This window comes from Neopsephotus bourkii, unplaced genomic scaffold, assembly GCF_033783945.1.
Source record: "Neopsephotus bourkii isolate Nb327-2 ecotype Australia unplaced genomic scaffold, CSIRO-AGI_Nbou_v1 NB_730, whole genome shotgun sequence".
Taxonomy (NCBI): domain Eukaryota; kingdom Metazoa; phylum Chordata; class Aves; order Psittaciformes; family Psittacidae; genus Neopsephotus; species Neopsephotus bourkii.
The window spans coordinates 290196-312500 of NW_026901228.1; the positions used below are offsets into that span (position 1 = coordinate 290196).

The window sequence follows — 22305 nt, forward strand, 5'->3', positions numbered from 1 at the left end:
AGACAGCATTACATCTTTGAGTACCAAGGTCTGGAACCTTTCCAATAGCAAAACCAGTATTTAAATTACCTTAGCCTGTGACTGACTGGGTGATTGCAGAGCTCTGCATGGCAATTAATTAATATGAATACCCTGCATAATTAATATTCATTATGCATTGTCAATAGTTAATTGATATTCTACTTACTCTCAAAGTATTGATTTTTAAGACAGGGATATATATAATCTTCCCTACATCTTCCTTGTTTTTTCATTAACAAAGCTAACATAAAATTGTAGTTATAGACAAGAACATTCTCAATACTCTTCTACCAGTTTCTGAAGAAATAAAAAAAACTTCAGTTGAATGCCCGAAGTCCCTCAGTTTTATACAATGATTTAAACAATGAGGTAAAACAATGCATGATAAGATTATTAAAGGCACAGAAATAGGAAGGGAAAGATCAGGTGCCATTTCCAGCAGAAGTCTTTGTAGTTAAATTTCCTCTGCACATGCAAAATCTTATTTACCTTTGAGGAAGATAAGGACAAACAATTCATGTCTGTCCATGCTTCATTACGCAGCTGTGTATTTCATTAACATTCTGTTAGGCCTAGGTGTAAGACTGTAACTCCTTGTATGTAATATGATCCAAACTTGTAAAAGAACTAGTTGAACTAGGTGAGAAAGACCACTGCAGAGCGCTAGTGGCGAATGCTAAGCACAAGAGGGATGTCTGCAACTCTCATTTTGATCCACGATAATTAGAACTTTAAATATAGACTAAATAAAGGCTATTTGTCTCAGCCTGCCAGACTTCACAACAGAACGCTAGCAGTCAAAGCAGACACAATCAAACCAGCACCGCCGAGCTCGGCCGGGCAGCTCTCTTCCCACACCTGCGCCCCACCGCTGTAAGAAACCACAACCGAAGGCCGGGACACACAAGCCGCAACCCGCAGCTGCTGCCTCTTCCAGTGATAGCGGGCCTTAACTTCCGAGGAAGACACCAGCCACTCCTCGGCCCCACCCCAAACAGACACCGCAACAGGCCGCCAGGGGCTCGGGGCCACAAGAAAGGTCTAGTACGGTCAGACCTGCTGGACGGGCGAAGGGCTGCGCACCAGCACCTCCCCGCGCCGCCGCCAGAGGAGTGACTTTGCTGAAGCTCCTCTCACAGCTATCAAACCCTGTAGCTGAGGAGCTCCCTCTTCCCCAGGCCGACTGCAGCCGCCTCAGCCGCCTCAGCCGCTTCCACCACCCCACCGACCCGCCGCAACACAACCAATCAGCACCAGCTGCCAGCCAGTGAAGGGGCACCGCGAGCCATCACTTCCGGTCGTCGGAGCCTCACCCTGGTTGGTTACTCACCGAGTCACGTGCCCGTGGGGGCGATGGCCGCCCGCCACCGCCCTGCAATAGCACGTGACCCTCCGCCTGAGCGTCCGCTCTTGCTGCGCTGCCGCGAGACTCTATGGTTCAGTGCACATAGAAGGGAGGGTGACCGCGCTCTGTTGCGCTAACTCTCGCGAGAGTGGCGATGAAGGGCGGGGGGGAGGGGCCGGGAGCGGCGCCCCTGCCGGCGGGCGGGGCCGCGGAGGGAGGGGGAGGAAGTGTCATGGCGGCTGCGGGTTCGGGCGCGGGTGCTTTGGCTCGGGGTGGCGGTGGTTCTTCGGCGGCATCCCGCTGGTTCTTCAGCCGTGAGCAGCTGGAGAACACGCCGTCGCGGCGCTGCGGTGTGGAGGCCGACAAGGAGCTCTCGTACCGGCAGCAGGCGGCCAACCTCATTCAAGACATGGGCCAGCGCCTCAACGTGTATCCGAGCAGGGCCTGTGGGGCGGCGGGGCTGGGCGGGAGCGGGCCGCGCGCTGCGCTGAGGGAAGCGAGGAGCCTGGGCGGGCTGCGGGGGTCTTTTACCGGCCGAGTGGGCACTCTCCCTCCCCGTGACGCTCCCCACTCCTTCGGCATGCCCCTGAAGGGAGCTCGCGTGGGATGGAGCCGTGGCCGTGAAACACAGAATGGGAGGAGGAGCCTCGCCAAACCCCCGCTTCGCCGCCTTTGTCGGCGTGTGAGGGAGGCCGGGGTCGCGGCTGGCCGCACAGGCGGCGGGTACGTACCGAGCCTTCTGGCTGCGTTGGTGTCTAGCTGCCGGTGTAGGCACTCCTGAAGTTACATCCCGGTTGGTTGCAGTCTCGTTTTCTTCAAATGGACATCTCGTTAGCCATTCTTACATTTGATTTATGAGGAAAAAAAAAAGATCAGCGTAAGACTAAAACCTCAAATAACTACTGAAATAGTTGAATTGGACCAAAGCAAAAGCACTCGAGACGGTATTTCAGTATATGTCGCCCATTGAGGAGTTTCCATTCAATAGTATTATTTTAATTCAGTGAGTTAATAGCAGTTAAATTCTGAAATATCATGTCCTTAATTCATTTTCAGCTGAAGCCTGTATGTTAAAAATACTGATTGATGCAGAAAGTATTTCACTTTCAGTCCATGTAAACAATTTTCTTAATATGAATATCTAGTGTTTCCTTAATTTAACCTTCCAGATCTCAGCTTACGATAAATACTGCAATTGTTTACATGCACAGGTTTTATATGCATCATTCCTTTACAAAATTTAATCGAAATGTAAGTATGATTTATATGTGGTAATAATACACACATGATTTTGGCAGGCTAACTGACAAATGTTATGTTGCTTTGCTGGTTTGTAAAGTTTGCTCTGTTTATAGGAATTCTTGCTTTAGGTTGGTGGTTTAGAAGGAATAATAATACTTTTTTTCAACTGTGAGTTATTTTAACTGGTGGCAATTAGATTGTACTTTTGCCACCAAAATGAAAAAGTAGGCACCAGCAGCAAACAGATTTGGATGTGTGAAGAATTCATTGAGATGCTTTGAAACTGGCTAGTGCTCATGTGCTGTAGTTTGCAAGGCTGATGTGTAAGAACACACGTTTTTGTTAATGAAGTCAGTGGTAGTGCAAGCATGGTGTGTCAGACAGTTATAATACGGTTAAGTACAGATCCATATGGATTATGTGTCTGGTCTTGAAAGATGGTGTAAATTCATTTAACCAGTCTATACTTAGCAGTATGATGATAAGTCATGTTAGACAAGAAAGATCTTTAAATCTGATGAGACAATGACAGCTTTCCTGTTTTTAACTAATTAACTAGATACCTTGAATCTGAACACTGAATGTATTAGGAGGAGCTGAATCCTTCAGTAAAAACACTGCCTGTAATTGGGAGGCTTTGTGACAGGTGTGGAACTTGAGATACAAACTTGAAAATTTCAGGTGTTTGGTTTTTGGGTTTTTTTTATGGCCAGTATTGGATGCAATAGTTAGAAAACTGATAATATTCTAGCGATTCCTGTGGTTTTGGTGTGGGTTTTGTTTTGGGGACTTTTTAGTACTTTCAGTCAATATTTTATACTGAATTTGCAAGAGCAGTTAATAAGAATGGTGGTCTATCACCAAGTGGTGAGGATGAGTTTTCTCAGATCTTGATTTTTCACGGGTTGAGACTGTGACAGATGTTATGATCTAGAACAGACCAGACCTTGATCTGTCAAGGGATAGAATCATGCAGATCTTGCACTGTCTGAAATTTGGGCAGGTACAGCATGGGTTGCAGTGTTAATCACTCTCTTGTCTCACAAGAATTTATCACTGTTGGCTGAGCAGATGGATGTCTTATTTGGTGTTTATTCATTAGGAAATAGCTATTAGTTTATACGTGCATTTCAGACATGTATTTAATTATTTTTGTCTAAAAGGCAAAATTCGAACTTCCAGCAAGGTTGTTACCAACACTGCGGCATTACAGGTCTTAATGCAAAAAAGCTAAGTGTTTAATTACAACTTGAGCTAAGTGCACATAAGCCTGAAACTCTTTAACTGGAAGAAATCTATAATGTAGGTTTTATTTATGTTGTGACAGAGAGCTCAGAGTACTGAATGGATATGCATATAAATCAAAATGTACTTCCCTAAAATAGTTTTCTAGTTTTAGAGCAAGAGTAGCACACATGAAGATCAAGTTCCAGCAGGCTTTGTGGTGGAATATGCTCTTTGAGTGTTTCTGTAATGTATTGAGTGGAGGCAGTAAAGTAGTTGTTCCGTCTCTGCTCCCTCTGTACTGGCCCATGTAGCAGGAATCTGTAGCCAGTGGAAGAGGATCAGGTGAAGCATCCAAAGTTTTCTGTGCCTGTGGATGTTTTGCAAACTTGATACAGGCAGAGCTGCTTGGAGTGAAGAGCTCACTGTGTAGAGCTGCTGTAGCTGGGACTTGTGTTAGATGTGTTTCATGCTAGGTTACTGTTTATACTGTCATCTGGGAATCTAGGATAGAGTTGGGCAGCAAGAAGCTTCAGCTGCTCTATTTAGGTTTTCACAAGACACTGGAAAACGCTGGTCACTTGGAACTGGAGGCCCAGTAGTATTTGGAGACATAGTGCCCTTGTTATGAAAACTCTGTCTTAAGTTACATTTATGAATGTTAAAATTCACAAGTAAGCTATGTAATTGCTGAGTGCCATAGAAACTGCAGCTATTACAAGAGAAGGAAAGTATATTGATAAATTAATTCTTAGGTAATACTATTAAAATATGTTGAAGGTGAGTGTACTGCAAGTTAGCACTTGATAGTACAGATTCCTGCTGAATTACTTTGTGTAGTTCTTGGTGAGCATAGGGCCAAACAGCAGCTTTGTGTGTGTACTGGTGGGCAAATGCATGTTCTTATTTTTCTATAGGGTAAAGAGGGGTGGTCTTACAGTGAATGTGAGTCACTTTTAAAATACTTCCAAACCATCTGGTGGGCTCTCTGTAGAGAAAGCAAAAGCCATGGAGTGTAATAAATACTTAATATCAAATCTCCAGAGTACTCGGCAAGCTAAAAAATGTAACACTATTCATCAACTGCAAGAAGAAACTAATCCTTAGAAATTAAATAGTAAAGTACTGGCAGGCTTGAAATAAGACCTAGCTAATTTTTTTGACATTATATGGAGTATATATCTTATTATTTCTTTGTTGTGTGCATGCAGTCATGTTTATCCATGGCAAGAAGGAATCTGAAGGCTGGGGCTAGAAAATTAGATGGCCATTAGTCAGAATGCCTTATGATGGCCAGCTGAAAAACTATAGCCTTTGTTTTCTTGCTGTATTGGGAGGCTGATGTTTTTAGGCAAGTAATAAACACTTCCATATGCAATTGCTGGGTTATACAAATACACACCTGTGTCTTACATGTAAGTCATGTGCACTTAATTGTTAATAAACAGGTCTTCTAGTGGAAGGTCATTTACTAATAGCTGTTTTCTAATTCTTTTTTTTTTTTTTAATTCAATGTTATTGCTAAACCATTTTACAAGCTTTCAAGATTTTGAGTCAACTGTGAATAGGTAACAGAATTCCCAACAGCCTCTTCAATCTGTAGAGCCACAGGGGTGCACATAGCAGTTAATGTAGTTTGGGTTCATTCTCAGTGCGTCATGTTTGCTTCTTTAATGACTGAATATCCCTATTTTTGCAGTTACTGCGGGCTAGCAAGCAGCTTTTGAATTGCAGGGGGCTTTCTACTAAGTGCATACATTTAGGTGCAAAGAAAAATGTATTGAGATTTTGATGTTGCAATCAAAGCAGATTAAGACCTTGCAAAGTTGCTGTTCCCCAGTAACAGGATGGTAACTTGCCTTACTGAGAAGAAATTAGGCAGAATTAGGTGCCCTGACTACTCATTTTCCCTTGCCATGCAAATGACATTTCAGGAACTACTGTGAATTTCTTCAGCAGTAGTACAAATTATTCTTTCTACATTACTGTTGACCAGGGCATAGTAACTTTGGTTCACTGAGTATAACATTAATCAGTACTAATATTGTGGTGGGGAGGGACCTTGCTGGCTTTTTATAGGAAATCCTAGCCTAACTTAGACTTTAAGATATCTTGAAAATTAAAATACCTCTGGAAATACTGCTTCCATAGTACTTGGTGTGTTTGATGCTATTCTATAGCAAATACCTCTTTTAGGGTCTTATTCTTCAGTACACTGTGATTTGAAGAGCAGAGAAGGGGGAAAAATGCTTGGTATGCTGGAAATGAGAGGTAAGGCATCAAAATGGTAGCTGTATTTTTAAGTATAATCTTTAGAAAAGCCATGTGGAATACCAAACAACCGGTTGGAAATACACTTGTTGATCTCAAGGTGGTTTTTGTATAATGTGCAGTGGAACTTTGTAAAGTGTCTGAAGAAGCTGCAGGAGGCATTTTTTTCCTGAAGTGCAAGGTAGATGGGTCGTGTGGAGGGTTATTTTGTTTTCTGTCCCTCTGTATTCCTTTCCTGTCTCTTGTTCCCTGTCCTGTTTGCGGTATTGAACAGTTGACTTTGCAGTTATGCAAAGTTCTTAAAACTTTCATAATGCACCCCAAGTTTTAGTGAGGCTGTTTTGGGCAGTTCTGGTTTTGATCTTGCAATTTAGCATAGTTGCTGTTTTTATGCAATGTGAGCTCATGGCTATAATTTAAAAAAAAAAACAACAAAAACCCAAAACCTTGCAACTCCTCATGTTCACACTTGCAAACATGTATCACAGACTGGAACCACTTAACATCTTAAGCTAATTTGTATCAAGTCTAAAAATGTACTAATACTTGTGTTAAAAGGGAAAGGGAATTCATTGAAAATATGTGCTGCAACTGTATTCTGAGATTATTCTAAGTGCTTTCATTATAATAACACTTTTTACAATATGTCTTGTACTTTTTAAAATAAAGAAGGATTCGTGTCACACCAGTAGAACTTGCTGTATAATGCTCTTGGGCTGTGATAATAAGGCTTGTATGTTTTGGTTTTTCTGTTTCTGTGATTCTCAGCTAGTAAAAAACCTGGGATTTCATAAATCACATGTGATCTTCTGAAGATATTTCTCAAAAGTTTAAAGTGTTTTGGGTGCATGCTAGATAACTTCTTAGAATTATTTAGGTTTATGTCAAATGCAGATGCTTATATATAGGAAGCTTACAGTTTTGTCAGGTCTGTGTCTTTTAATTTCTTTATTCTGTTTTGCTTTTTCTGCTATTTTTGAGAATTGGAAAGGAATGAAAGCATTTGAGTAACTGCCAGTTATGCATTTAGCAGGTGTGCTGTCTTCACTGAGGACTGTATGCATGCCAAATCTGAAATTTTATTAGTATGTCTGTTTTCCCAAATAAATGCTATGGAAGACAAAAACACCAGCCTGCTCTAAACTGGGAATGAGAACCCTCATCCTAGACAAGACAGAGACCTGAAATTCTTTGGCCAGAAGCCAGTGCTTCTGTTTGTTTGTTTGTTTGTTTGTTTAAGGAAATAGATAATTGGTGTGCATAAAGATTTCTGATGAACCAGAGTGCCAGTTAATCAGTTTGATTTAAATCAGCCTCCAAAACTGTGCCTTATGTAAGTTCTTAGATATCAGGAACTGAGTAGAGACTTCTTGGCGAGAATGGATCTGTTTTGATAAATTGAAAGATAACCAAAGATAAGCAAAGGGAATTTCTCCCAGAATTTCAAATTGTTACTTCAGGTGATGCGAATAGGGACTTCTCAAAAATCATCAGAAGTCTTAAATGGCAGTGTTAATATGGCATTGGTCAGCAACACCTGACTTCAATTTTTTATTTCATTCATTGGTAAAGCTTAAGTTACAGGCTTCTTGAAAAGAAAGCAGTTCTTTTGTTTCCTTTGTGGAAGAATTTGTTCCCTGTGACTTGGTTTGGGTGGTTTAGTATTTTTTAGCATATTAGATTTCTTCATGGTGTATTAGCATCAAAGAGTATCACCTTCCCAGGGTGTCAGTTTTCCTCTAGTCTGCCAACTTAAAAGTTTTACTTAAGAACCAAGTGGACATTTCAAAGTGATTTAAGGAGGCAAAAAGTACTCCCTCAATACATTTGAAAGCTCCAGGAGTGTCATTACTTACGTGGTCAATGCTAATTTGCTGCAGTTTTTCAGATGCTGCAAATTTTTATACCAAATGTTTCATTTTGGCATAACAAAGGGCTGCTTGCTGACCTCCCCCCACCTTCATCCCCCCCCAAACAAAAAAGAAACTCACTCCAAGGGGGTGTATGTCTGCTATTCAGTTCATTCAGTCTAGTTCTATTTGGGCAATGAATGAGAAATCCAATACCTGCAGTGCTTACACTGTGCACTAATTAAATACTCAACAGGCAGCTATTTCAATCCTTGAATAAATGCTTTATCCTGGCTAAAGTTTAACCAGTTTAATCTGCTCATGTCTTCATGAAGATTTCTGCTGTCATCTTCATTCCTGTTTAACATGGGCAACTTTTGCATACAGAGAGAACCCTGATTCTTTATGATCTGTATTTATGTATGTCAGTTGTTCTAGCTGACAACAAGGCATCAAAACTACTTCATACTAAACTCCTAGGTGATGCTGAAATGCTAATGAGTGCTTTGCTGCTGGCTTGTGACACCTAGAGTTTCATAAAGTTTTTCTTCTTTGAATGTAATTTGTAGTCTTTATTATAACTGGTGTTTAACCCTTGTGCTTTGTTCTCCAGATACTGCTGGATATACAGTAAAGTTTCTAAGAGTTAGCTTTTACTTATCTAACCTGTGTTTATGTAATAAGCTGCTTTTAATAAAGATCTCTGCAAAGTTTCTCACTTTTTAGGAGAATCTAATGCTAGCAGATCTTTTACAAAAAAGACTGTGTAATGGCTCGCTACTGTGCAAGAAATTGGATGAACTTTCTCACAAAGTATATTTAACTTGAAACAGCTTGTTCTAGTGTGACTAAATCTTCTGAACCAAATCTGTTCTTTTCATGTTGTACTAGAATTAGTTAAACCTCAGACATCTTACTCACAAATGTAATTTAACATATACGCTACTCCCTCCCTGTGCTGTTGAGAGGATTACATCAGTTATAAAATAAAACATGATTACTTATTTTGTGTTGCATTACATGATTTCAGAATTGTTTAAAAAAAGTCCAATTTCTTAAACCTTTTCTAACTCAGTTTAGGCTCTCATTTTGAAAAAATTCAAGTCCTATTTGTAAGAAGTTTGAATAAATACATGTATTTTGGGTTTTTTTTTCTGTAGATAATATCTCCTACGGCATTGTTTTTGGCTGCAAAAGTGGAAGAACAGCCACGGAAACTTGAACATGTTATTAAAGTGGTAAATGCCTGTCTTCATCCTCAAGAGCCACAACTGGATACAAAAAGCGATGTAGGTGGAAGTCATGGTTTTACAGATAAGCAGATGACACTTCATCTAATGATATGTTGTATTGTCTCAGCTGGAAGAGATTATTTGATCTTGAACTTGCATTGTTTTTAAGATGCAAGAGGTTTCATGCATGGTTCCATAAATCACACAATTTGTGCAGGGAGGAGTTCAGAACACTGTCTTTCTCAGCTAGCTGCTCACTGCACCATTATCTACATTTGTCTGCTTCTGCTACATATTGGTCTTCCTTTCATTTGCCAAAGTTTGTATGCTTCCATGTACTTTATAGTTCATATATTCTTTCTTGAGATTATTCATCCTGAAACCAAACATAAGAGGAAGTACTGTGAAAATGCGCTAGAGTTGTTCATCTTGAAGGTTAGGCTGAGCTTGTTACAACCTGTTGGGCCTTAGCTGACATATGAAAGTATTTGAACACCTTTGCTATGCTCCCAGCTCTCAGAATGAGGTGTATAAATTTTGGTTTGGGTGTGTGTATATGTATATATATATATGTACATATATATATATGCGTTTGAAGCTGTTTGCTTAACACAGGCCAACTGAATATACTCAGCTGTACTTTAAAGTACTTGTAAAATGGATAACTGCCTAGAGATACTTGAATGGATTAGAACTGGCAAGCCTTAGCAATTCTTACAGCACTCCCCACCTCTCCTCCCAGAATTCTTTTGCTAGAATAGATTATATAATATCCAGACTAAAGAAATCTTGCTGTGAAAGATGTTTAGGCTGCTTACACAGGTAAAAGAAAGTATCACCTCAGTGAAGTGTTGGAGTTGGTTTTAACTGGGCTGGGTAGTGGTCTTACTTTGTGTTGCTAGTACCAGTATTCAAATAAGAAGTGTATAATTAAAATCTTGAAACAATGCATAGCTACATCTTGACCTTTTTGCTTATTTGTTTCAGGCATACCTTCAGCAAGCCCAAGAGCTGGTTATACTTGAAACAATAATGCTTCAAACTTTAGGTATGTCTGTCTAAATCTCTCCTGTTTGCCAAACTTACCATGAAGAAGTAATGGGACCTAAGTAACTGGATTTTGATTGTGTTGTTTATACACAAGAATTTTATTATTTTGTATACAACTTCTGACCTGTGAATTTAGTTTCATGTTAGCAGTTCTGTTGTGTTCATTTGGGGGGGGGGGGGGAAGGCGTATCTGTACTTGTAATTTGATGTTTCTGACAGCTTGATGGACTAGAACAGTACACCCTTCCAGATAAATTTTACTTCAAAGTAGTAACTACCTTGATATTCCTTCATGTGGGGTAACGTGTTATACTATGCTAGCTGTGTACATGTTCTGAATCAACTGGGAAGAGCTTTATACCAAATGCTCTTCCCCATTTTGCCTTTCCATTGAACATTACATAATTGAGCAGGATTGCTACCTCTGAACATCACAAGTCATAGTGTAACCATTTAATGGATTCAGGTGATTCCAAAATTTTAAATGGAATGTTCTGATAAGAAGCTCTTATGACTTTAAAGTAACCTAACTAGAGATAATTACAGCTGGGCAAGCCTGAAAACACTGACTTACTCAGGTATTGTTAAATACCACTTTGAGTGTGTTGTTTGACCTCGTTCTTAAAATAGTGTCATAAACAAATAAAGGTTTCTTAAGTCACTGACCTACAAGTTGACTTAACTTGTAATTTCGTAGATGTGACATGTCTAAGTCCCAGAAATCAGTGATTGAAGTGTGTGCATACACACTTTTACTAACAACTTAATGTGCTAGAAACTATTCAGATATGTTCAACTTTAAAAATACAGTATCTTCCAGGGTTATATATATAACTTAAGATTACTGTAAGAATATTTTACTAATTGATCTTGAAGTGGCTCTACCATCTCCCTTTCAAAAGTATGAAGGGGTGCAGAATAAAAGGCAGTTAAATAGTGTTACTTGATCTGCAGTGCAGAGGCTTAGCAAGCACGTATTTTAGGGCTTGGGGGAAATAAAAAGGGTTTGGGGTTTTATTTTTCAGATGCAAATACGTAATTCTAAAATGTATTCATAACCCTTCAGGTTTTGAAATTACCATTGAACATCCTCACACAGATGTTGTGAAATGCACACAATTAGTGAGAGGTCAGTGACTTTTAACGGCTTCTGTAAGTCCTTTTTTATCTTTCTAGTAAAATGTGGTGTTGCTTTTCTAATGCAGTTTTTAACATCTATGTTATTTAAAAAGTTTGCTTTAAGCTAATTACTAAAAGTTTCATCTTAACCTTTAGAGTTTGATAGAGTCCAGATCTCTGTCCTTTGTAAATTTTTTTGCTTTCTTTACCTTTGATTTTAATAATGTCTGTTCCATGTTTTCTCAGATGACAGAAACAGTTAGTAGTTGAATAGTATCGTTCTGGGTTGATTATTTTCACTCTGAAGTAGTTTTACCAAGTGAAGTTTAGACTGCACGTTTGTTGATGGCTAATATTTATTTTCTCTTTTAGCAAGTCTTTTTAGGTAATTGGAGAGGGATAAAGTGCATAGTAGGTGTGCTATCACATGCAAATACTTAAAGATATGACTAATTGTTTTTCTGAGCAGGGTGTACTTATTATTTTGGGTGGTAGCACAAAACCCCAAACCTTTTGTTAAATAATCATATCCTCTGACTCGTATGGAGCTCATTAATGTGACTCTGGCCAGGATTCTGTTTAGTTCTTTAACATTTTTTGTTGTGTTTTGGCACACCTCTAATTCTTAAATTTGTTTCCTTTAGAGCTTTTTTTTTTTTTAAAAAAAAAGGAATATGTTGTCAAAGCACCTAAAATAAGCTTTTCACGTTAATTACATTCCTTAATTAAAAAGTGTTTGGAAATGCTTAGACCATGGTTGTTAGTCATTACCTGGTTTTGCAGTGAAAAATGTAAAGTTAAGTGCTTCAAAGGGTTTTTGTTGTGGGTTTCCCATCCCTTCCCCCCATAAAATACAGGAAGGTTAGGTACAACTTCATCAGATAAACTAGATTTGTTCTGTAGTAACTCTAGAATTAAAATTTTTGTTTGAAGGAAAGGTCTTATTTTAAAGTAGCGTACTGGTGTAGTGTCTTCTGAGTCTGAGCAGGACCAGTGCTGTTACTTATTTGCATATAAGGTAGCTTTATTGCTATTCTTGCTATAAGATAATCATTTTTTATTCTATGTCCAGATTTGGTTGTGATTCAGTGCATAAATCTAATTGCACCTGAAGTCTCAATAGTCTGCATGAGCAGCCTGTAGAGTTTTACTTTGGATTTTTTTAGCTGTTGGTGAATACAAATATAAGCACAGATTTCACTGTTTTGTGTGAGCCCCTGCCCTTCTGCTTGGTTTTGGGGGCTGTGGGGAGGGGTGGCAGGTGGTATTTTTTAGCTGCATCAGGATTTCCACATTAGCAAATGTATTTGAAATGAATGTACTAGGAGAAAAGCATACTGCTCCACAAAAGTTATTTCTTCTAGTCAAGGGTAGGTACCCCTCTAAGACAGTTCACCTTTTTCCTTTGTTATGCTACTTCTGTGTACTGACAAAATTCATATAATGAAGGTGCATGCTGACTTTTAAATTTGACATTTTAAAGCTAATACTTAGTGTCAGCAGAGATTAACAAAATACCTAGAATTCTAAAATTAGGGGGCTGTAGGGATGCTGGGGATGGACTCTTCATCAGGGACTGTAGTGAGAGGACAAGGGGTAACGGGTTAAAACTTAAACAGGGGGAGTTTAGATTGGATATAAGGAAGAAGTTCTTTACTGTGAGGGTGGTGAGGCACTGGAATGGGTTGCCCAAGGAAGTTGTGAATGCTCCATCCCTGGCAGTGTTTGAGGCCAGGTTGGACAGAGGCTTGGGTGACATGGTTTAGTGTGAGGTGTCCCTGGACCCATGGCAGGGGGGGTGGAACTAGATGATCTTAAGGCCCTTTCCAACCCTAACTATTCTATGATTATACCAAGTCTTGAAATCTGAAGACTCCAGTGAGGGCTGGAATCCATCTACCTCCAGAATTGGTACAAAAGTGAATGTAAATATAGCTGAGGCTTGAAAACCTACTCACTTCAGTAGGTGTGCTCCTTGGTGTGTGTGTATGCAAATGGGATTCTCATCAGCCTATGCCCCTCCTAGGGGTTCCCAGGACTCAATACCTCATATTTAACAAAGAAAAAAAAAATCTATAAATTAAAAACATTAAGCGTGAAGTCCGTAGTCCTGCATGCAAGTCAAGCAAGTAGAGAATAATTGCCATGGAACATTAGTCTTGTATATCGAGTGGATAAAGAGATGGGCTTGTGGGCACAGTGATAGATCTTCAAAGATGTGGTGGTATGATTTTAGGTCTCTATCTCTTGACATCTATTTAGTGGACAGTATGTTGTTGTGAGTAGGTGCAACACTTAGATCTCATGTCCTGAAGCTTTAAAAATGTATCTGAGACTTGTCAGTGTTAAACTGTTAGTGCTAAAGGGATTCACTGAGAAGTTGAAATGAAATCCAGGGTGGCTTCAACCAGTTCTGGTAACGTCTTCTTGAACGAAAAGCACTATTTCAGAAAAGCAGAAACACCTTTCTTATTGAACGTGATGAACTTATCCAAGACTGTTTTATTAAAACCTCCCAGCTGTGTGTTCAGGGAGAGAAGGAAGGGAGGAATGTAACAGGGCTATTTAAGTATCAAGAGAGGCAGCGAGGTTAGCTGAGGTATGCAAGTATACTTAAGATTTTGCCTTAGCATGTGTGCACTGAGTTGCCACGTGGTGAGAAGATGCCCTTTTGCTGCCTGAAGTTAAGTGGCTAAGAGGACGGCTGATTCTCTGTATCACTTTTTGTTGTCTTGCATCCAGCATAATGTGCTTTATGCTGTCACTGTTACCTGTATTAATCTGTAAGCTTTCCCTTTTAAAAACAAAATGGAAAAAGAACAAAAACCAAACCATGTTCAGTTGGTGGTAGTGCTCAAGAGATTCAGCCAAGTCCTTTGTCAGAAGACTGTCTAGTCTCGTAATGACATACCAGGATCAGTTGCTGGAAGCTGAAGATGAACTAGTAAGTGGGAATTGGTGCAAATAAACATAATAATTTCGACGTACAAGTAAAGAAAAAGTTGAATTCATCATCTCTAAGATTGAAAGCCTTTCTGAAGGTGTAGTTTTAGACATCACAGATCATTGCAGATAAGGGGTGACTGGATGGATACATGACTCATAATGTTCCGGTGTAAGGTATCTAATTATTTCTTCTGGTTTTCAAAGATTCATGGGTTGATGAAATTGTTCCATTTTTTTCAGTTTGGTCAGTATAGTAGAAAAGGAGAATGGGCTCAGTCTTTTTTCTGCACCATTCTTCCTCAGTGTCAAGAGACTGAGAAGAGGAGACAGGACCATCATTCCTTAGGATCCCACAGGTCCTCTAAGGAATCTGGAGGCAGTGGATCTGTGAAGGCTTGTCAGCAAGCTTCAACCAAGGATGGTTGGTGCTGAAGAGAGAAAAAAGAAAATAAAAACAAAAAACCCAACACCAAAACACCAAAAACTGTTCTGGTATCAAACTACCTTACTGGCTTGAATGCTAGTTCAGTGATCAGCAGTGAAACTGCCCTAGTGCTGAGACCATGGCATGGTCCTCGTCAGCTCTGGTGCAAATTGATTTGTTCCCAGCCTGCTTCTCATGGAACTTGAAGAAGAGGAATCTGTATCCTCATCTCCATCTCAGGAAGTCTTCAGTCGTTCCTTTTTCTATGTTGGTACACAACCTTCTTTTGGAACTGAAGATTGGATCCCAAGGATTCTAGGATTGTTCTCACTACTCTGCAGGTTATCAGGTATCTTGAACACCCATGATCCTTATTAATCTTTTGTGGAAATAACACTGTCAGATTCTTCAAACATACCGTAGTGTCTGTGTGCACAGGTGCCGTTGGTTAAATGGGGCTGATAAAGTCAGCAGAAGAAATGAAAACGAATCAGCTTTTTCAGAGGGTATTCTTGTGAGGAAAATGTAAACCTTAGTATACTGAGTGGTGTGGAAAGATCTTAAACAGCAGCTGCACTCCAGCAGCGCTACAGGCGGCCTTCGCATTTTGAACTTTCCCCTCGGGATTTTTCCGGCCTGTTCCCAAGGTTTAAGTATTTTCAAGAAAGCAAAGCCACCAGGACTGCTCAGACTTGAATGTCTGCACCACGGCCTCCTCCTGCCCTTTCCAGATACAACAGGCATCCACCAACATTCCTCTGTTCAGAGCCTTTTTCCTTTTGCCCAGAAGGACCTCAGCAAGCTTTCTTCTGATGCAGACTGGCTTATCTGCAGGCCCCTCTTTCCAGGGAATTTTGTATGTATGTTGTCAGGGTCCTAGGCATAGCCAGCTACCACCTTCCTAAGGGTGAGATGGCAGTCGCATTTCCATGATTATCTCAAGATCCAAGATAACCTGGTGTCGAAGAAAAGATTCAGAATTTGAACTTGTTGAATTGTGTGGCTACACCTAATAAAGAGCATTTTGGTTTCCACTGGGAATTTCTTGGAGACAGTAGCCTTTGGGAAGGTGTATTGGACAGCTGCTGTTTCAAAAATCTTGATTACTACTTTAGTAATCCTCTGCCTTATGGTTGCTTCTGCTGCAGTAAGACAGGGTGAGTGTTTTAAATCACTCTTCAGAAGTTACTGCAGTAAGACAGGGTGGGTGTTTTAAATCACATACAGAACTGATTATTAATGGCTGGCATCATAGTCATTAGTCCTGCAGCTTATAAGCTGTGACAGAGAAGCTCTGCTGACTTGTTTTGGCCTCTTCTTCAAGATTATTTTCATTAGGTGATGCACTTTCCACCACTATAAAGGAAAATACATGAACCAAAATTCATGAGCTCTAATTTTAGTGATAGATTCTACTAAACCAAAGCTGTCCTTAAACGTAAGTGAAGAGTTTGAAATGGATCTTTTCAGTTATGCTTTGTGTTACCATAGGCTTTAGTTGTGAGCTGAAATTCCTCACTGGTTTTAGCAATGATTATTTACCTGTAAATATGAAAACATACCATACTGCTTGTAGTATAAGTAAGGTATTTAGCGCATTAATTTTTGATTGAGGCAAAAATGTGTGTTTCAAGATGTGATTCTTTTCTTCCAGGTATGTGTGTTGATTTACTCAACTTTCAAGCTGATGTTAAATAGAAGTTTCCTTGTCCAAAAGGGACATTTCAGTGAGAGTAGAGGTGCTTTTTGGTCCAGTCCCTTGATTCAAACCTGTTGTCACTTTACAGAATATAGAAATCATTGAAGAGACTTTAAACAGTACTTTGAAAAATGAAGAGCAAGACATCAATTTCTGTCTTAGTCAACCCTCCTGTGTTTTCATTTGTTTTGTTGCAATAGTCTCATTTCACTTTTTGGTGATACTGCCTTAAATTATTGTGATGGGAGGGAGAGGAGAAGGTGGATCTCCGTGGTAATCTGGCAATTACCATTTGCAAACAATATTATCATATAGCACTGTCACATCATCAGTTCACCTTTTGATTATTAGGGATTGTAGTTCCTAGACACAAATGTATTATGTGTGTAGGAACAGATCCTGTTCCCTTGCTACTTCCACATTCTTCTTGGATGGTGGCACTGCCTGGCTGGGTAGCATGAAAACAAGTCTGATTTTTGCTTCTTGGCAATAGTGAGAAATTAAATTATATCTTTAATACCACTTTTTAAAAACTAAATTTGCAAAGCCATTGCAGGTTTTCTCAACCTTTTTGGAAAGATTCTTATTGAAATAAATATTTAATAATATTCCCTTTGACATGAAATTCAACAATGCGCTTTCTGCAGGTAGCACTGGTTTCAAGTGATAGTGTCAAAGTCAGAATTCAATGAAGGCTGCGTTCAATCTTCAGTTAAACCCCTTGTGCCCAGCTATTCCATTATATGCATGTTACAGTAAGTTGTACTTTAGTTAGGAGCTTTGGGGTCAGTGCTGGAGGGCTGCTACAGCCAAAGCCATTAGCTATTCCTTTCTGGCACATTGCAGTCTTGTGTGTTTTTTTTAACTTGACTGTAACTAAATGAAGTTGTTTATTTCCTGTTGGAGCTTGCCATAGGTTTAACAAACATGGAACAAAATGTTCCGAGTTTGGTGCTCTTAATTAAACTCATTTAAATTTGTTACCACCTATCTTGGGAGCCTGCTATGGTGTAGGGCTTTGGGGAGAGATGTGGCTGTTTGGGGGGAGGTGCTGGAGGGTGGAGGGGTGTTCTTCCACTATCCTGCCATGCTCCTCTTCAAGAGCAGAACATGCACTGTGCTGTGAATTGGCTTTTACTGACTGCCTTGCTGCGGTCCAGGCTTGTGCTAGGGGTCATCTGTTACTGAGGGTGGGAAGCAGGGCTGCCTAGAAGAGCCTGCACTTGTGTGTGAGGTGTTTGGGGGTCAGATAAGCAAAAGGAAACTATTCTGTGGGTTGTACAGGGGATGTTCAGCGAGTGGATTGACCAGTCCATCTCCAGTTACCAAATATAATGGCCTCTTCGGCATCTCAGAAATTATTATTTTAAAGGCTAGTTAGCTACATTCAGATCAATTCTGTGGAAATACCAAGTGGTGCTTTTTGGAAGGTAAAACTGCTTTAATTTTAGAGTGAACCTGACAAGTTAGCACAGATCTTTAATCTCTCCATTTTTCTTTTCTTACAGCAAGCAAGGATTTGGCACAGACATCCTATTTCATGGCTACCAACAGGTTGTTATCCTGAACCTCTTTGTTGCACTGTTGTAGCACACTATAGCTTCCTTTACTGCAGGGCCCCCTACATGTGTCTTACCCTTGTTGCAACAGGAGACTGGGCCATCTACAGTGGTGGTACCTTCCTGTTTGCAGTGCGGTGTATTGTACAAGGGCCTGATGGCACAGAGGGGTTAAATGCACAATGAGAAGTGTAGTGGTGCTTTCTGATGACATTTTTCTCGATTGTGAGTGCATAAGTCTAAAAGTGGTAGCCTGAATAGCAGCTAAAGATTACAAAACTTAACCTAGAAATCCGAGCATCTTGGTAAGTACAAAACTATTTCTAGTTTACACTTGTAGTTAATGGCAGTTTTCTCTTAACTTTAAATATATTGATAGAAGCTTAACTTATAAAATTGTAGTGGGCCTAAGATCTTTTCAACTAGCTGGTTTCTCTTTTCAGATAAACTAGTAGTAGTCCAGTGCTCTTCCTTTTTAGAAACAGCTCTTAATACCTAGTTTTAAAAATTGAGCGCTTACATAAATCTAAAGTTCTAGGATTCCAGATGGGGACTGTGTGTATATATACAGACAATATATGTAACCTGTTGTACTGAGGGGGAATTAGAGACTTAAGTCTTGATTTCTCTATTACTTCAATTTACTCTTTGCAAAACAACTCTGAGCTTTAAGATGATTACATTGTGTGTAGATAGTTCTTAAGCAATATCAGCTGGCTATTAAAGCTCTTCCAAATATTTCCTGGTGGGTGAGGTTCTTTTATTGGAAATAGGTGTTAAGAAAAGCTGTGATAAAACTGAGAAACTGAACAAATGTCTTGGTGCTGAAGGCTGAAGGCAAGTTCACAAATATCACAGATCCAGGCCTGGTGAAAGCTAAGCCCACAAGTAACTCACCTGGCTTTTGTGAACTACTGGGTACCTTCTTCTCATTGTCTCTTTCAGAGACTGCATAATCAGCTGAATGGGTTTTACTGTAGAATTTTAATTGACCATATTATACTTCTTTTTAGTGCTTAAGTACAGTAGAAAACTGATAAATTTACTTATTGTTCATCACACTTCTTTTAGTAAAAACAAATTAAACTTTTCTGTCAGATAAATGCCCTGCCCTTTGTTTTCTTAAGACAGTATGATATCTTATGAACTAATGTATAACTGTGTTGCTTGACAAGTTCTCTTATTTTGTATGTTAATGGTTGATTTGTTTGGGTTTTCTGTTTTACATGTTTGATTTCCTCTGGTTCCTCATTACGGAATTTGTGCAACAGTCTTCACCTTACCACGTTCTGTCTTCAGTACAAGCCCACAGTGATAGCCTGTGTGTGCATTCACTTGGCCTGCAAGTGGTCCAACTGGGAGATTCCAGTGTCAACTGATGGAAAACACTGGTGGGAATATGTAGATCCTTCGGTTACTCTAGAATTACTAGATGGTAAGTAGAACTGTCTTGCCACATCTTGAAATTCAAGGGTTTGTTAATGTGAAAATGGGGGCATAATATAGTAAGAGCGTAGCTTTAAGCCTAAACTAAGTTTTGCTGACTTCACATACTGGATTCTATGGTGAAAGAAAGGTACAACAGAGAGGAGAACTTGGGAAGACAAGCTTGGTTTTGAGACCCTTTGTATTTGCTTCTATGGGCTGGGGCATCCACATACCCTTTGTTAGATGCAGGTTGGCATCTTACCTTGAAGTGCTTTTTAGAACTGGGAAAGAGGGAAATTACTGGTGCAAATTCATGCAGTCATGATCACTCTGTTACATCACTGGTCCAGGTTCATGGCTTCATTGACACTGGAACAACTGTTCTTAAATCTATACAGAAAACTGCTGTGCTTAGGAAGGCAGTTCAGTGTTAATTTGGTGTAGCTTGTGATTATCTCAAATGCTTTAAAGTATTTTTTTTCTGGTTAAATGGCTGCTTTAGAGAAGCAAGTGTATACCTAGAAGACCATACACCTAGAGGTTTACTATCCTTTGAAATAGTTCTTACTACAATGGAGTCTGAATTTAAGGCTTGCACGTGCTACTGCAGTGGAGGTGGTAGCTCTTGGGGCTTTCAGATCTATGTATGGGGCTTTGCTGTTCCAGAGTGAAATACTTGTTTTGGAGCAGTGGCAGAGGCCTCCACACTTGTTAGGACCCAGCACAGCTCCCCATGGGCTGCTTTTTTTCTGCTGAACTTTTATTTCATACTGGCAATATTTATATAATTTGAAAGTGAAAACTTCAGTAGCTGTCATGCAAGGCACAGAGCAGAGTGAGCTTGAAATCCCAACTTCAAATACCTGTCTTAACAGGCTGCTTTAAGTTGTACCTGTAGTTTCAGACACCACCACCCTGCCTTCCTTCTCAGCTGGCTATTGGTTTGTGCGTTTGGTGAGCATGCATCGCGTCAGCTTTTAAAACCCCAGGAGACATGTGCTGTGAACTCACAGTAAACACCACTCAATTCTTGAAGTGGTTTTGGAGCTGGTGTGTGTCACGGATTTGGGCAGACCAAAGGGCTGAGGCAGTTTTGCCCTTAGGAGCAGCTTAGTTCATAACTTGCCTGAGGAGTTGTGGAGAAGCCAGTTCTTCCAGACCTGCAAGAGGCCTACTTTTGCATTCAAATTCTGACTGTACCTAATTATTTTTAGCTTGTGAGTAAAATTACATTTCAGTGGCAGCTATTTTTCTTTGCAGCTGTTGAGCACGGGGACCAGCGCTTCCTTGTGGACATGCTAATTGCAAGCATCTTTGGACTGGGTTTTTTTTTTAACACAGCCAGCTACTTTGACTCAAACACAAATTAATCAAAAGCTGTTGCTTATAATTAGGTCCTTCGAGGGTGTGATGGCTCATATTTTGTTCAGAGGTGTTACTGGTTGTTCCTGAAGTTTGATGGAATGACTGAAACAGCGACTTAGAAATTGATACTTTAAAGGAAACTTCACACAGGGAACGCCCAATGGCAGTTGTGTTTTAGGAGCTATTGCTTGTACAGACCCCTCTTGAAATTTCTGGTTTAACAAATCCAGGTTCTGCAAGGGTAGAAGCAAAATCTTAAATGCAGCCCTGTTTTTCAGAAAGCATGTAGGGGTCGGAAGTCTGTTGTAGTGGCATACCATGGCCTTTTTTTGACAACACTAACAAGGTTTTTGTATTAAATACCAATAGGAACCACATGCAGCCTGTAATAAGTACTGCTAATGGTGTATCTTGTCAGCCTAGAAAAATGCTTAAAGTTGAACCTGCTTACTATACAGTCAGATGTATAAAAGGATTCTTTTTTCTTTTTGCTATCCCTACCCAGAGCTAACACACGAGTTTCTGCAGATACTGGAGAAAACGCCCAGCAGGCTCAAGAGAATTAGAAATTGGCGGGTAAGGAGTTTTCCTGTAAGTGTCTAGCAAAAAGAGGTGAACTTCTAGGAGAATTATGAAGTGAGCAGCTGGGCTGGGAGGGGGTGAAACCCTAAATGGCTTTTCTCCTCGCCTTTGAGCTAAATTAGAATGGACTGTACATGTATTCTAAGCTGTGCACTTTCCCACTTCTCTCCTTGCACTTAGGCTAATCAGGCAGCTAAGAAACCTAAAGGCGATGGGCAGGTATCAGAGAACTCGCTTCTTGGTTCATCTTTGGTCCAGAATTCCATTTTGGTGGATACAGTTGCTGGTGTAGCTGCAAACACAAGTTTCCAAAAACCATCTACATCATTTCCTGCACCGGTACCTCTGACCTCAGGAAGTATTTCTGTTCCAGACAGTCATGCACCTGAAAGTTTGGCAATATTAGCTACAGGAATGCCAAGTACCTCATACAGTTTGGCATCACACCAGGAATGGCCTCAGCATCAAGAACAAACAAGGACAGAACAAATATACTCTCAAAAGCAGGAGACATTACCTGCCAGTCAGTACAATGTGAACTTCCAGCCAGGGGCATCCATACAGTTGCACTCCGGAGTACATCACAGACCTGACAAACTTGCTGATCATTCTACTGTCAAACAAGAATATTCTCATAAGTCAGGAAACAAACACCATGGACAAGTTGCAGCTCCTGTAATAATTCCTCAAAAAATGTCTTTGGATAAATACAGAGAGAAACGCAAACTCGAAACCCTCGAGCTGGATGTGAGAGAACACTATGTAGCAACCCCAAGTGAACAGCAGCATAAAAAACACACGCAGCCACAGGCAGCCAGCAGTTCTTCTGTCACATCTCCTATTAAAATGAAAATTCCTCTTGCAAATGCTGAGAAGCCTGAAAAACATTTGTCTGATAAGAAAGAGAAGGGTGGCTCGCTCAAGCTCCGCATACCAATTCCACCCACA

The 22305-nt window shown here is 40.1% G+C and overlaps 1 protein-coding gene across 7 annotated transcripts in view; it reads left to right on the top strand.

Moving 5' to 3' along the window:
* The first annotated feature begins 1407 nt into the window (after nucleotides 1-1407).
* CCNT2 (cyclin T2) overlaps nucleotides 1408-22305 on the top strand; it is a 24584-nt gene continuing 3686 nt past the window's right edge. For 2 of the 7 annotated variants that reach the window (XM_061354306.1, XM_061354308.1), the window contains exons 1-9: nucleotides 1506-1795; nucleotides 2536-2617; nucleotides 9114-9242; nucleotides 10173-10233; nucleotides 11302-11364; nucleotides 17932-17977; nucleotides 19254-19417; nucleotides 21281-21351; nucleotides 21538-22305. The exon at nucleotides 21538-22305 is cut by the window's right edge. In XM_061354306.1, coding sequence (XP_061210290.1) covers nucleotides 1521-1795; nucleotides 2536-2617; nucleotides 9114-9242; nucleotides 10173-10233; nucleotides 11302-11364; nucleotides 17932-17977; nucleotides 19254-19417; nucleotides 21281-21351; nucleotides 21538-22305 — 1659 coding nt within the window. In that variant the 5' untranslated portion in view covers nucleotides 1506-1520. Of the gene's footprint in view, nucleotides 1796-2535; nucleotides 2618-9113; nucleotides 9243-10172; nucleotides 10234-11301; nucleotides 11365-13418; nucleotides 15074-17070; nucleotides 17179-17931; nucleotides 18288-19253; nucleotides 19418-21280; nucleotides 21352-21537 lie in introns of those variants that run through there. The other 5 variants (XM_061354307.1, XR_009725565.1, XM_061354310.1 and 2 more) reach the window with 5 other exon arrangements.